The following is a 12,925-nucleotide window of genomic DNA, read 5'->3' as shown; positions in this document are numbered from 1 at the left end:
AATCAGAACGCAGGACCAGTTTGGTTGGGATACTGGGCTTTTGGGGTTCACTGTACCTCGATGTGTGTATGTGTGTTTTTGTGTGTTACCATTGAGGGTCTCGCGTCGCACAGCGTTCTCGACAGTGAGAGGCTGATGCGCAGTGGCAGCTCCCCCCTTGCAGCCACGGGCCAGCCTAGAGCCACTGCAGATGATAGTTTTAATTGCTTTCAATCTTTCAGGCTAGTCTCTGCCCAGTGGCACAGGCTGCTGGTGTGTGTGGTTATTGTCTGTGGAGGTTCCAAAAATGTGTGTGTTTGTGTGTGTTATGATGGATGGGTTTGTCCATGGTGAGAGGAAAATGGAGAGAATTAAGGCCTTCCAGTGATGGCCCATTGTTGTACTGCCACTTATGTCTTAAAACAAACTAATCAAAAGGCAATAAAACTTGTCAATTTTACTTATATAGGTCATAACATGTGGACAGAATATACTACATTAAAGCTACAAAAAATGTAGTCCTTTTAGCTCAATATAAAGAAAAGGTGCGTAAATCTCTTCCCTATAAAATGTGTATCTATAAATAATAAAGTTCAGGCATTTCATGCAAAGACCTCAAAACATGCACTCACGTCCTTAAAAGCATTTTATAGGCGGTGAACTACAAAACCAACATATCAATAATTCATGGCCCAATGCTGAGATGGCATAACACAACAGTAAAAACATCCACAAATTTAAATAGCAAGTGGCAATTCAACACTTTCCTTACCATGACTGACATATTTGAGCACCTTTTTCCCAATCTGCCATCAACAAATGCCATTAAATCCCTCTGGAATCTCTATTTACGTGGATTTAACCTATATTACACTTTTCCAATACTAACAGTGTATTTATCTATTTATCTTAGCATGCAAAATACACACCACACTATAGAAACTCAGGAATAAGCCTATGAAACCATAACTTATTTTACACCCTGCCTTCCCTGCTTTTTTTCCCCCCTCAACTCACACTCACACACAAACACACACACACAGACACGAGGCTTTTCTGCCGGAGGGTAAATTAAGCCCTAACATTCCCACAGAGGCTAATCTCCATCCATTTAGAGGGCTGAAATATTTAATCAAGAGGCCACGGAGAGGCGGCAGCATATGTTGGGAGGAGGCCGCGAGCCCACTGGCCACTGAGGGCCAAGCGCGTGAATAATCATAATTCAGTGCACTTGACGGCAGTTGACGTCAGTCCATGTAACATAAACATTTTTTTCCTATTAAAGCTCTTGGAGGCTACAAAATGGTTGTATAAATCTACATGCTACAAAGGTAATATCAGAATGATAAGGCAGTTTTAACTAGCAATAGAACAATGAAGGCCCAATGGCAGTTATTATAGCGCAGGTGACAACATAGTGTATTTTTCACCTTATCACAAGCCGGACGACCATCTTGGTGACTTTGAAGCTTTGACTCTAAGGTCACATGGTCCCACATTGTCACTTTAAAATCCTGTACGCCGACTGACTAGAGCGCAGGGCTGTATTGCCTGGAGGAATGACAGCGGTGGAAGCCAAGCGTTGTCACCCTCAGCGCTGTAAAGGTCACGCTTCGCACCATCGGCGTGAAAGGCGACTACTGAAAAGGGTATTGTCCATCTGCTTTTAACCATTCGCGACTAAAGGTGATTCTATATTCCTGCACGTTCACGTGAATGGTTGTTATCATTAATTTACCATTTTTTAGGAAACACATTTTTTTTTTGTTTTACATTGGCCTCAACTGGGCGGCTGTGATTTTTTTTGGCGATTTATAAAGCGAGCAATTTGCGTTGCTAAGCGCGAAGGGGCAAAAGAGCGGCATGGGTCCAATGCGACGCCTCGCTCCCTGATTCAGAATGACTCTAATGGGAAGGCCTGGTGAATTTTTCATGCAGCCCAGGGGGGGACGACGAGGGGCCATGCTGGTACATTACATCCTCTCGGAGAGAGAGAGTGTGAGTGAGGGAGGAAAGGAGGGAGTGAGTGGAGGACTAAACTAACATTAAGGTCTGTATATGGTTATTACCAAACTTATCATCAAACTGTTACCCATACTGGTTGTTACTCAAATGGAAGGGGTACATCCTAAACTGGTGGCCAGCTAGTCATTGGCATTACTTTATAAATACTAAAACACTTAAAAAGGTGAATTGAATTTTAATTAAATATAAAAAAAGGTTTTGTAATTAAATTAAGCAATTTAATACATTAGAGAACAAAACAAAATAACACTTGTATTTAACTATAATTAGAAATACTACTAATGTTTGCATTTGTAGTGTGTATCACTTTTTAATGAAAGACATTAAAGCTGGAAAAAATTGGGTGTTTTTTTTAAGAAAACAGATGTCAGGTAATAATGGATAATATGAACAATTTGATTCTTAACATTACATTTACATTTTAATTAAAAATTATGTTAAATGTAGTTTAAAGCATTCAATCATCCAAATAAAGGCCTAATATAACATATTAGTAAAATATCCTTTTGATTTCAGTGTGTGTTTTTCATTACAAAAATAGGCCTACAATTAAATGTTCTAAAATAAAAACACTGATCTTTGATCTAATGTAAATAAAACACTATGAAATTATTGTTAAGTTAAACATAGAAGGTAAAAATATAGATCTCTCTATATAAACGATTGAATCTATTTGAACTAAAATGACAAAAATCACAATTTCAATAGAATCAATTCTAAACAAAAAGCCCGACTTATCTCATAAGCAAAACTAATGTTATAATTCATACACACTACACTGTATATATTTTGTCTTGAAGCTTATCTCAAACCGGCCTAGCCCATCTGTCTCCATCAAACACGGCCCCTGAGCTGAAAACTTTTGGGGGGGCAGGCCGTCACGCACGCACTCGAGCAGGCGGGCGGGCCTATCGGGAACGATGTGTGATTAACGAGAGCAGCTTGACGCGGCTGCCTCTTTGTCATCTCCGTGAACAAATGCCGTCTGAATTATGCCCAAGATCTCAATTTAATGGGCTGAAATTTCTGCAAGAAAGCTCTAAAAACATTATCCATCTGTTCAGTGCACACATGCCTCACTCAGCTCGCCGGGATAGCTCGTAGCACTGTCTTGCCGTATGCAAATATGTTTTGCCTGGAAATCTATTTGGAGTTGCTCGAAGGAATCCAGAACGGCCCTCCTTCTGTCTCTAACGCGCTTCTCCCGTTTGCCGTCTAGCTCCTCTCGCGTGGAAGACATTTCACCAGCTCCGCACGCACCCGGGTCGGCGCCACCTCAAAGCACCATGGGGCCAATATGCAGATCGGGCAAGGGAGGGCTAAAAGGGGGGTCGTTTCGGTAAAACACGCCACAAAGGACGCGCTGGGAATAATTACAAAGCCACTTATCACTTCCACCATCTAAGCTACTTAACACAAAGCCTCGTGCATGTACCTTTATTCATGATGATGACAAAGGTCTGATTACCTTTCAATCAAGAAATGACAAGAAAAAGATGTTCAGAAAGGATCAGAAAGGGAATATTGGTAAGATAAGATTTCTGTAGGCATGTCAGGTATCCCAAGCCACCCTCGTGAGGATAAACAGGGATGAAAAATCAATGAATGTCAAATACTAAGTTTGAATGCAAAAAAATGGAAGTTTTAACTATTACAAAATATCCAAATCCAATATTCATTCATTTGCTTAACCGCTTATCTCAGAAGGGCCTTGGGGGTGCTAGAGCCTATCTCGAATGACTTCAGACTTTAGCAAGGTGACACCTTGGATTGGTGACCAGCCTATTGCAGGGCACAATGAGATAGACAACCAATCACAGCTAGGGAGCAATTTGCATGTTTTTGCAAGCCCATCCGTCTGCCATCCAAAATTCAAATCTGAATAAATCCAAAAGCAGAGCTACCACTTTTTAAATTTTCAATCACCCTTTAGGTTCACAAACAGACCGAATTGGAGTCCCAAATTTAATTCACAAGCCCTTAAAAGCTTCCAATAAGCTTTTGTTGGTTGTTTTAGTTTCAACTATAAGGAATTGGCCTTGGTCTTGGGGCTGAAAGGCACCAAAGCGTGCGTGCGTGAGCCAAGATCCAAGCTTTGCTTGGGCAGATGGTCGACAAAGGTGTTACCACACAGTGAGTGGGCATAACGATTGATGCATTGCAACATTCAGGAAGGTGGAACATTTGGCTGCTGACCCGCAGTCACAACTCATTGGCCCTGCCTTCTACTTATTTAGCAACAGCAGCAGCCACAGCGCCAACGGCAGCGGCGCGCACACAAACACACTGTGAACACGGCACTTTCCCACCCTGAAGGGGAGCCCGGGCCACGCGCCAGAAACTTCTCCGTGGTCTCTACAAGGAGGTCACGATGCCCAAGTGCAAGCCGGGATAATGAGTGCAGGGACGCAAATGGAGAAAGTGCAACTTACACTCGGATGGAGAACATCAAACCCTGAGCCAGACAAGTGGCGACGTTTGATTTTATTTCTACTAGTCATTAGACACAAATCCTTCTTTGGAGGGCATACTTGGCCTCAACTCAATGGAAACATCTTTGAAAGTTAGGATATGCTGAGCGAATTTTGGTGGAAGGAAGAAAAGCAGCAAGGAATTTCATTCAGGAGACAAAATTCAAGATCAGTTTAGACATTGTACTCGATTGGAAAAATATTTGGTTATACATTATCGCAGAAAGTAAGTGAATAAATACAAATGTGTGATTGTGAATGTAAAAAAAAGTATTTGAATGATGGTGAATGAATCTGAATTGGATTGATATATGATAATGTATAGTAAATTCAAAGTGAACATGTATTTAGATTTTTTTTCCTGATTTCTGAAAGACAATGTTTATATTTAAATGTACCTGTAAAGTTACATTTTTACAATTCAGGGAATGCATGTAGAGTGACTACATAAACATAATCAACTCATGATTGAACACAAACGTTGCACAAGTTCATTGCAATGGTTTATTGTTAGAATGGAAGTCAGTTAAAAAAAATTAAATACATAATATTTTGGTGAGTTACAGTAACATTAAGATTTAACATTAACGGAATAAATCATGATAAAACACCAAAACAGATCAGATTTTCAGTTGTTAAATTCAAAACCAAGTAAGGTGATGACTTCCATAAAAGACGGTCCAATGGAGATGCCTCGCTACCCTCCATGAGACGCCACAGTGAGTCAGGCGTCATCAACTAGTATGACGTTACCATTAAGCTGATAATCAATAGTAGCCCAGTCGAAAATATTGCCTTTGGGGACCATGTTCCCATTATGCCAGGCTTCAATCACGTTCCTGGAAAGGACGTAATCCCACATATTGACATCGGTCATCTCGCCCACGAAGCTCTGCGTGGCCTCAAACCCACCCAAGTGTTTATCAGGATCCTGACCCACAAGGACGGTGCCCCCATGACGGATGCTGTGTCCCGGTTTGTACACCTGATGAACGCTGCGCTTCCCATCCACCCAAAAAGCACTAAGGCCAGCTACCGATTCCCACGTCAGGCACAGGCTGGTACGGAAAGTACTCAGTGGCGGCAAGAAGAAGAAAACACCATCACCGCTCATGTAAAGAGAGACACGTCCGTCTTTCTCGCGCCACACGTTGAGCTCATCATAGTCGGTTGTACGGTAGGCGAACAGGATGATATCGCGTTCTTCGGGCGGTTCGGTGGCCACACGCAAGCAGAGAGTGAATGCTCTGAGAGCCATCGGCTTGAGGGGCATCAGAGTCGCGTAGCTGAAATCAGTCGGTTGTGGGAAGAGCAGGACTTTGTTGGCGAGGCCCACTGGAGCAAACAGGACAATTTGTCACCGAAAATTGAGATTAAAATCATCTAATTATGTTCCGTGTCCTACACAGTATCCTACCTTGCCTGGTTGAAGACTGAGCCAAAGCAAACAGACCAAAAAGATGCACGGCTAACATGTAGATAGTCTGCAAAGAAAATAACAAATCAGTTAATAGGTAACAAGAGACAAAAACATTGTTGAAAAATCATCTTACCATGTTGATGTGGTGTCTGCTGGCTGCTTGTCCAAGTAATTCTGTCCTCTGCCCTCCTTGTAGCATCAGTGAGGGACCGATATGCACACTCCTCATATTTATATTAAAGCTTGGTCGCAATGTTTGGAATAGCCAAATAATGTTTGTGTGGGAAGCACTGGCCAATTTGCTTTGCCATTGTTTGTTGGCATTGTGCCATGTAACAAGCTTCTACCTTACCAAATTAAGAAATGTTGTTCACTTCCAAAGAAGTCAAGCCTTCTTCACAAACTTTTCCAAAAAAGGCACCGACACCGATTACGAAACAAGTTAGACTTGTCACCAAAAATGTCAAGAAAACAACTGAAATGTGGCTTTCCACACTCGCTCTTGTAACACCAAACAGCCAAGAACAGGAAGGCCAGAAAGGCTTCACAAACCCGCTTCACTGTCTCTTCTGTCTTAAAATGATTGGCCTACGAAATGGGATCAAACATTTTGGAACACTATTTGAGAGCCAAACACGATGAATCCGTGTGTGACATCATCACTTCACACAAAGACACCTGTTGGTCTTGTGATCGTCTCTTCATCAAAATAACACTGCAATGGTTTATTGTTAGAGTGGAAGTCAGTTAAAAAAATGTTTAGGTACATACTATATTTGGTGTTACATTAGGATTTAACATTAACAGAATAAATCATGATAAAACACCAAAACACTTCAAGTGAAATAAAAACTGTTAATAAGGTTCCCTAAAAAGTTAAATGTTAAAAATGTCTTTTGTTCTTAGGAAGAAAAATCCAGAAATTCACACAAGGCTTCCAGACTTACGTGCCAAAATCTCAGAATTCTATCAGATCTTTAGTTGTTAAATTCAAAACCAAGTAATGTGATGACTGCCATGAAAAGCGGTCCAATGGAGATACCTCGCTTCCCTCCGTGGGACGCCACAGCGAGTCAGTCGTCATCAACTAGTATGACATTACCATTAAGCTGATAATCAATAGTAGCCCAGTCGAAAATATTGCCTTTGGGGACCTTGTGCCCATAATGCCAGGCTTGAATCAGGCTCCTGGAAAGGACGTAATCCCACATATTGACATCGGTCATCTCGCCCACGAAGCTCTGCAGGGCCTCTAACCCACCCAGGTGTTTATCAGGATCCTGACCCAGAAGGACGGTTCCCTCAGGACGGATGCTATGTCCCGGTTTGTACACCTGATAAGCGCTGCGCTTCCCATCCACCCAAAAAGCACTAAGGCCAGCTACCGATTCCCACGTCAGGCACAGGCTGGTACGGAAAGTACCCAGTGGCGGCAAGAAGAAGAAAACACCGTCCCCACTCATGTAAAGAGCAACGCGTCCATCTTTCTCGCGCCACACATTGAGCTCATCATAGTCGGACGTACGATAGGCAAAGAGGATGATTTGGCGTTCTTCGGGCAGTTCGGTAGCCACACGCAAGCAGAGAGTGAATGCCTTGAGGGCCATCTCCTTGAGGGGCATCAGAGTCACGTAGCTGAAATCAGTCTGGTATGGGAAGACCAGGACTTTGTTGGCGAGGCCCACTGGAGCAAACGGGACAATTTGTCACCGAAAATTGAAATTAAATTCATCTAATTATGTTCTGTGTGTCCTTATTTCATCCTTAGGAAGTTGCATTGTTTATGTCCTATCCAAAAGAGATAATTTACGATTTTTGAAGTGATATTTTAAACTAATTAGCAGCAACTATGGCTCTAGACGGCCAATCCATTTGGATTGGGAAGAATGGCAGCGATCATTTAACACCATCAATGGCAGTGGACATATTTACATTGAGATAGAGGAACATGAAGCATCCTACCTTGCCTGGTTGAAGACTGAGCCAAAGCAAACAGACCAAAGAGATGCACGGCTAACATGTAGATAGTCTGCAAAGGAAATACAAGTCAGTTCATAGGTAACAAGAGACAAAAAATAAAGTTTAAAAATCATCTTACCATGTTGATGTGGTGTCTGCTGGCTGCTTGTCAAAGTAATTCTGTCCTCTGCCCTCCTTGTACCATTTGTGAGGTCAACACAATGGGCCCAGTGATGGACCGATACACACACTCCACGTGTTAAAGCTTGTTTGCAATGTTTTGAATTCCAAATAATGTTTTTTTTATGTTTTTTTTAAACATGACAATTTTTAATCTGATCAATGATCCTCAAGAAAAAGTATGCAAAAAATGTATTCACAACTGTTGGAGCTCTGTCCCCATTCTGCAGTCTGGTAATAAACCTATTCCCTTCAAATTGGTCTCTCTTTCTGTGCCTGCTACTGAAGCTGTTTTACAGACCCAGCAGTTTGTTTGTTTTTCAAAAGAAAAGACAAAACAGAAACAAGGCCTTAATGTTATCAACATATCTACATTTAATACAATTTCTCAAACTGAAGGACATCCATCCATCCAAGAAAAGAAAAAGAAACAAATTGTGTCCAAATATAAGACGAGCTAATTATTTACACTTTCTGCACCTTGACATCTAAAAGATCAATTGAAAGTGCTTTTTTTGTTTTGCGTTAAAGGAATGCTGAGAAAACAGGTAGGCATGATAGATGTTCGTCCAGCATTTTAAACAAGCGTAACAAGGACATAGTGAGCTTTTTTTTCCGCTTATCATTTTCTCCGATGATGATTGTTTTTGCAAAACAGCAAGTAAACATTCCAAATTAACAGCATGAAGAATCATTGGTTCGGGTTAACGCCGTTATTTTTTTTTTTTGCGTGATATTTTGTAAAGACATTTATTTCAAGGATAAGTCTACCAAACACAAGTTTGTTTCCAACACATTTATCGCTCAGAATAAAGTACATTCTTCGCATCTCAGTTGTCTATACTCGCATGTTCAAAATCCTGAATATCTGGTTTAATGTCCATGTATTTAATATAAGATTTTGACTAAAGCTTTTCCGGCCTTTCACCTTTTTAAATTCCCTATTAATAAATGTGTACAACACATTTATTCAATGTGTGGAAAAATTATGCTATCGCTTCAGGAGAGCGAATGTGAACTGCAAACAGATATACTTTTTTTCTGTTTGTATGGTGTAAACTTGCATACAAAGTAGTGACGTGTGATCAAAACGGTTTTCTGTTTGTTTTGGCATGATTACTATTTCATTTCAAAATGAAGACTTTTAACTTGCTTTCTTTTGGCAATGACTCGATGGACTGATGATTGACGTTTACCTGGAATTGTGGCACTCAAGATAAAAATAGATGAGAGACCTGAGAGAACGGCTCCACATTTAAAAAAAATGAAATAAAAAGGAAAGTGTAGAAGATGAGGGTGTTAAAGGGAGTAATAGGCCACAAAGATAGCCTCAGAAGTTGGATGCAAAGGGAACGAGGCAAGTTTGGAGAACTAAATCAGCCACCACGTGCAAGTTCATAACCAGAGAGTTACCCAGGCAAAGCCAAACATCTCCACACTTAGTAGTCCTCCACCCATCCGTTCTCTTGGATAAAGGCATCGATCACTTCCTTCATAGCCAGGTTGGGGATCAACTGGTCCTGGGTCAGGGGGCTTCTGGTGACAGGGTCAAAATGGCCCACTCGCTAAAGAGTTAAAGGGGAAAGTGGTGTTTTATTTTAGGCTAGTGTTGCCTTTATTTCTAAGTCTTCATTAAATAATCTATCCATGTACAGGTTTTAAAAGTGGGTGAAATGTTTTAGTTACATTGACGATGATGGACGCCCAATCCATTGTGACGCCAAGGGCCCAGTCAAAATGGATTGGACATCCATAGGAGGAAAGTAATGAGTGAAAAATTGGTACCTGGAGGTGCTCTTCGATATCTTTGCGGTCGTAGGTGATCCCACTGGGTGTGATGCACGGCTCCCTCATGAGCTCAAAGCTAATCTTGCCGCAAAGATAGTCTGGAATTTCACGTTTCTATTGGGGCAGATATAGACTGAGTTTAAATTTGGAACATAAATGATGCGTATATATGAAGAAAAAAAAACCTGTCAAATGGCTGAAAATATCTGTTAACTTCAAGGCTCAGAAACTTTACACTTATTATGGAGGAGCTTGGAAAGGATCATGCAAATACTTCCCAAAATAAACAAAAACTTTGAATAATGAATATATAAAATGGAAAGAACTACAGCTTTTAATGTCAGTTTTTTTCCAGCTTGAATTAGGTTTGGAGGTTCTACATACAGTTGTATGATTATGTCAATCCACAAAACATAACACTACTGCCACTCACTTTTCTTTTCTCGTCCACTTGAGAGAAGAGCTCATCCATGTCCATCAAGTACTTGTCCTGATTGGGTCACATTTGTGAACGATTATTTAAAAAGTAATAAACGTCCCCAATAAGGATTAACATACGTGTTTGGAAGCGATCTTGGCCACGTCTCCACTGATGTGATCGTCGTCTTGCTTTTCTTTGTAGTCTTCAAGTTGTCTAAGATAAAATGTCAAGTTAATTCACGGTTCAGTTTTTCCATAATAAAACCGATGATCACTTTACCTCTCCTTTTCAGCCAGAATGAGTTTGCTCAGGTAGGCATGCAATTCATTCTCCTGGTTGATGCGCTTCTCCTCAATGCTGTTCCAACGCTTCTTCTTCGCAATACGCAAAGCCCCGGGGATGTCATCTCCAAAATTCAGCCTCTGTTCTTTTGCCAGATTGTACGCTGCAAAAAAAAAAAAACGACCAAAAACGGACAATTTAGCCTTTCAAATCTTCCACTTTTAACATTTTTTTTGCTCTGACCTTTCTGCAGGTTTCCAATGGCCTCGTCGTAGTTCTCCAGTTCCAGGTGACACTGGCCCAGGAAAAAGTGGGCCTTGACGGACTGAGTGTCCAACTCCAAAGCGTGCTTGCAGTCAGACAGAGCTTTGTCGTGCTGCTGCAGCTTCACGTGACACAGGGCTCGGTTGGTGTAATACACGGCCACGGATGGGTTACGGTTCTGGAAGGAAATGCATCACAGATAGACAAACATCTGTAGATCAGTTTCCTATATGGGAGTTCTTCACTTTTCTCTTGATTGCCTGCTATAAATAAAAATTGGACTGAATCTACATCTAAAACAGCACATCACTGCCATCTAGTGGCAATTATGCTACACTACCACGCATCACCAATAAGAGAATGACAGTGGAAATTGCCTCTTACATTAACATTCCTCCCCGTTAAACATTTCTGATATTCACATAAGTTAGTGAAAAAATATCTGTCTGTCCCACCCAAGCCTCACGACTCAAAGAAATAAAATGCATACAATTTATGAAAAAGGAAAAATAAATGAAGTGACAACATTTCCCAATATCCATAAATCCATTCATCATTATTGATCACCACATGCTTCAGATCAAGCTCACTCCGAGATGATAGCCAGGCCTGAGCAATTTAATGGTGATTTACTCACAATGGCTTTACTATAGCAGGTCGCAGCCTCCTGGTACTTGCGGCAGAGAAACAGGCGGTTCCCCTGCTCCTTCAGCTCCTGCGCGTTGGAACTCTTCTCTGGGCTGCCGGCCATCTTCTCCGCCGGCTCCGGGGGGCCCGCCTCGCCCTGCTTCCCGATCCTATTCCCCGTCTCTCCGGCTGGCTCAAGCGACAGGCTCGAGAAGGCCCAGTCCCTGCCTGGATCTCCAACACTGATGGGGAAAAGGATGCGCGTTAGGCCCGTGTAATGCACCTGCAAATGCTCGTCTTTTACGTGCAAACATCAAGCGTATTTTCGAAGGTAGTTCACTCTTGATGGGTGTCAGAAATAAAGCGATCTTAAGGGGAAAACGCTAAGTGATCATTACAGACAGAGGACAAGTCAACACACGCATGAAGAGAGGAAAGGTTGCCATCGGCGTGCGTTTGTCAAAGAGTGGACTTTAACGCTGAGTAATTGACGTTAGCTTTTTAGCCACCTAGCACACTGACGTACAACATCATGACCATACGATCGGAGGGACTTTGATACGGCGAAATATGAGTTTTTATTTGGCCATCGCCGTTGAAAATTAGGATTTAGATCAGATCGAGCCGCAAAGAGAGGGGGGATCAGTTTCATGTCTGCTGTTTAGTTGTCAGTTAACGCTAAATTAGCTCTTCTGCTCGATCCCCTTTAAAAGCCAATAACACATCATCGCGACAATGGCTATCATTAGAATTGTGTTATTAATTAGAGGTAGTTTGAGTGCTCACCTTTCAAAACACGCTTCACATCCACACTGTTTTTATCAGATCTGTTCCAAAAGGTTTCTGGATTAAATTCTTCTCTCGTGAGCAGTCATTACAGATTGTTGTTATGCCGACGTCAGGCGTGGACGGAAGCCGGCATGCTCTTTTTATTACTTTATGTCGATCAAAATAAAAATCTAGTCTCTGTTTTTGACAAGTGGGTTCTTGTGTGTTTTTTGGAGATGCTACATTGAACAAAATCGGCATTTTATTTAACCAAACAGAAGATCTAAGTATACTCCAGACAGCACAGTACTAAATAACACCACATGAGGGCGCTCTCTACTAATTTTCTTATGTCCAAATAATAATTCAGTTTGAGGAATTTCTCAAAATCATATTCTGGATTTCCTGTGTTGAATTTGCATGCTCTCCCAGATGGATTTTACTATGCATTGATATTGAAGTAGAATCAAATTTAAATGCAGTCAAATCTCATTTGCATGGTTTTTCCTATAAGCTTCCCACCCACAGACAAAATGCAGCCCACCCAGACAAATCCATAGATGACCCCCGTGCCCTCTTTGGCCCTTTATAATACATAGAACACTGTGATTTAGCTTTGGGTGAATTAAGGAGCCGGGGACGGCCACTTTCATCCCAGATTGTGAAGCCTCTGCAAAGGCTGGCGTGAAGATTAGTGCACATCCCTAAAGCAAACATACTGATAAATAAACCAGTGGAATA

General features: G+C 41.5%; 2 protein-coding genes across 3 annotated transcripts; both read right to left on the bottom strand.

Moving 5' to 3' along the window:
• Positions 1-5,036: 5,036 nt before the first annotated feature.
• Positions 5,037-8,246, bottom strand: LOC144211323 (C-reactive protein-like). Of its 2 annotated transcripts, XM_077738474.1 has the most exons (4): positions 7,994-8,246; positions 7,858-7,924; positions 6,998-7,579; positions 5,037-5,810 (listed from the first exon to the last, which is right to left on the bottom strand). In XM_077738474.1, exons 1-4 carry the CDS (start codon positions 7,994-7,996, stop codon positions 5,200-5,202), a joined length of 1,263 nt encoding a protein of 420 aa, XP_077594600.1. In that variant the 5' UTR covers positions 7,997-8,246; the 3' UTR covers positions 5,037-5,199. The 2 variants fall into 2 exon arrangements, with proteins under 2 accessions (XP_077594600.1, XP_077594599.1); XM_077738473.1 differs by lacking the exons at positions 6,998-7,579; positions 7,858-7,924; positions 7,994-8,246 and adding exons at positions 5,893-5,959; positions 6,029-6,972.
• A 139-nt stretch (positions 8,247-8,385) lies between these two features.
• On the bottom strand, positions 8,386-12,357 carry stub1 (STIP1 homology and U-Box containing protein 1). The gene is made up of 8 exons (XM_077738472.1): positions 12,203-12,357; positions 11,427-11,658; positions 10,769-10,967; positions 10,523-10,688; positions 10,381-10,456; positions 10,256-10,312; positions 9,820-9,936; positions 8,386-9,599 (listed from the first exon to the last, which is right to left on the bottom strand). The coding sequence occupies exons 2-8, from the start codon at positions 11,538-11,540 to the stop codon at positions 9,474-9,476; spliced, it is 855 nt and encodes a 284-aa protein (XP_077594598.1). The 5' UTR covers positions 11,541-11,658; positions 12,203-12,357; the 3' UTR covers positions 8,386-9,473.
• Positions 12,358-12,925: the final 568 nt, after the last annotated feature.

Source organism: Stigmatopora nigra, chromosome 18 (genome assembly GCF_051989575.1).
Source record: "Stigmatopora nigra isolate UIUO_SnigA chromosome 18, RoL_Snig_1.1, whole genome shotgun sequence".
NCBI classification, from domain to species: domain Eukaryota; kingdom Metazoa; phylum Chordata; class Actinopteri; order Syngnathiformes; family Syngnathidae; genus Stigmatopora; species Stigmatopora nigra.
The sequence above is the reverse complement of the archived record's forward strand: the minus strand, read 5'-3'. Positions and strand labels throughout refer to the sequence as shown.

What these genes read in the sequence shown, in the direction of transcription:
- LOC144211323 (XM_077738474.1), bottom strand. An exon ending in TCAGTCTTCAACCAGGCAAG is followed by an intron (nt 7,580 to 7,857) that starts GTAGGATGCTTC and finishes CGTTTGCTCCAG; the next exon opens with TGGGCCTCGCCAACAAAGTC. An exon ending in TATTGATTATCAGCTTAATG is followed by an intron (nt 5,811 to 6,997) that starts GTAATGTCATAC and finishes TGTTTGCTCCAG; the next exon opens with TGGGCCTCGCCAACAAAGTC.
- stub1 (XM_077738472.1), bottom strand. Translation starts at nt 11,540, where the DNA reads ATGGCCGGCAGCCCAGAGAAGAGTTCCAACGCGCAGGAGCTGAAGGAG. An exon ending in CCAAGATCGCTTCCAAACAC is followed by an intron (nt 10,313 to 10,380) that starts GTATGTTAATCC and finishes TGACCCAATCAG; the next exon opens with GACAAGTACTTGATGGACAT. An exon ending in ATATCGAAGAGCACCTCCAG is followed by an intron (nt 9,600 to 9,819) that starts GTACCAATTTTT and finishes TTAACTCTTTAG; the next exon opens with CGAGTGGGCCATTTTGACCC.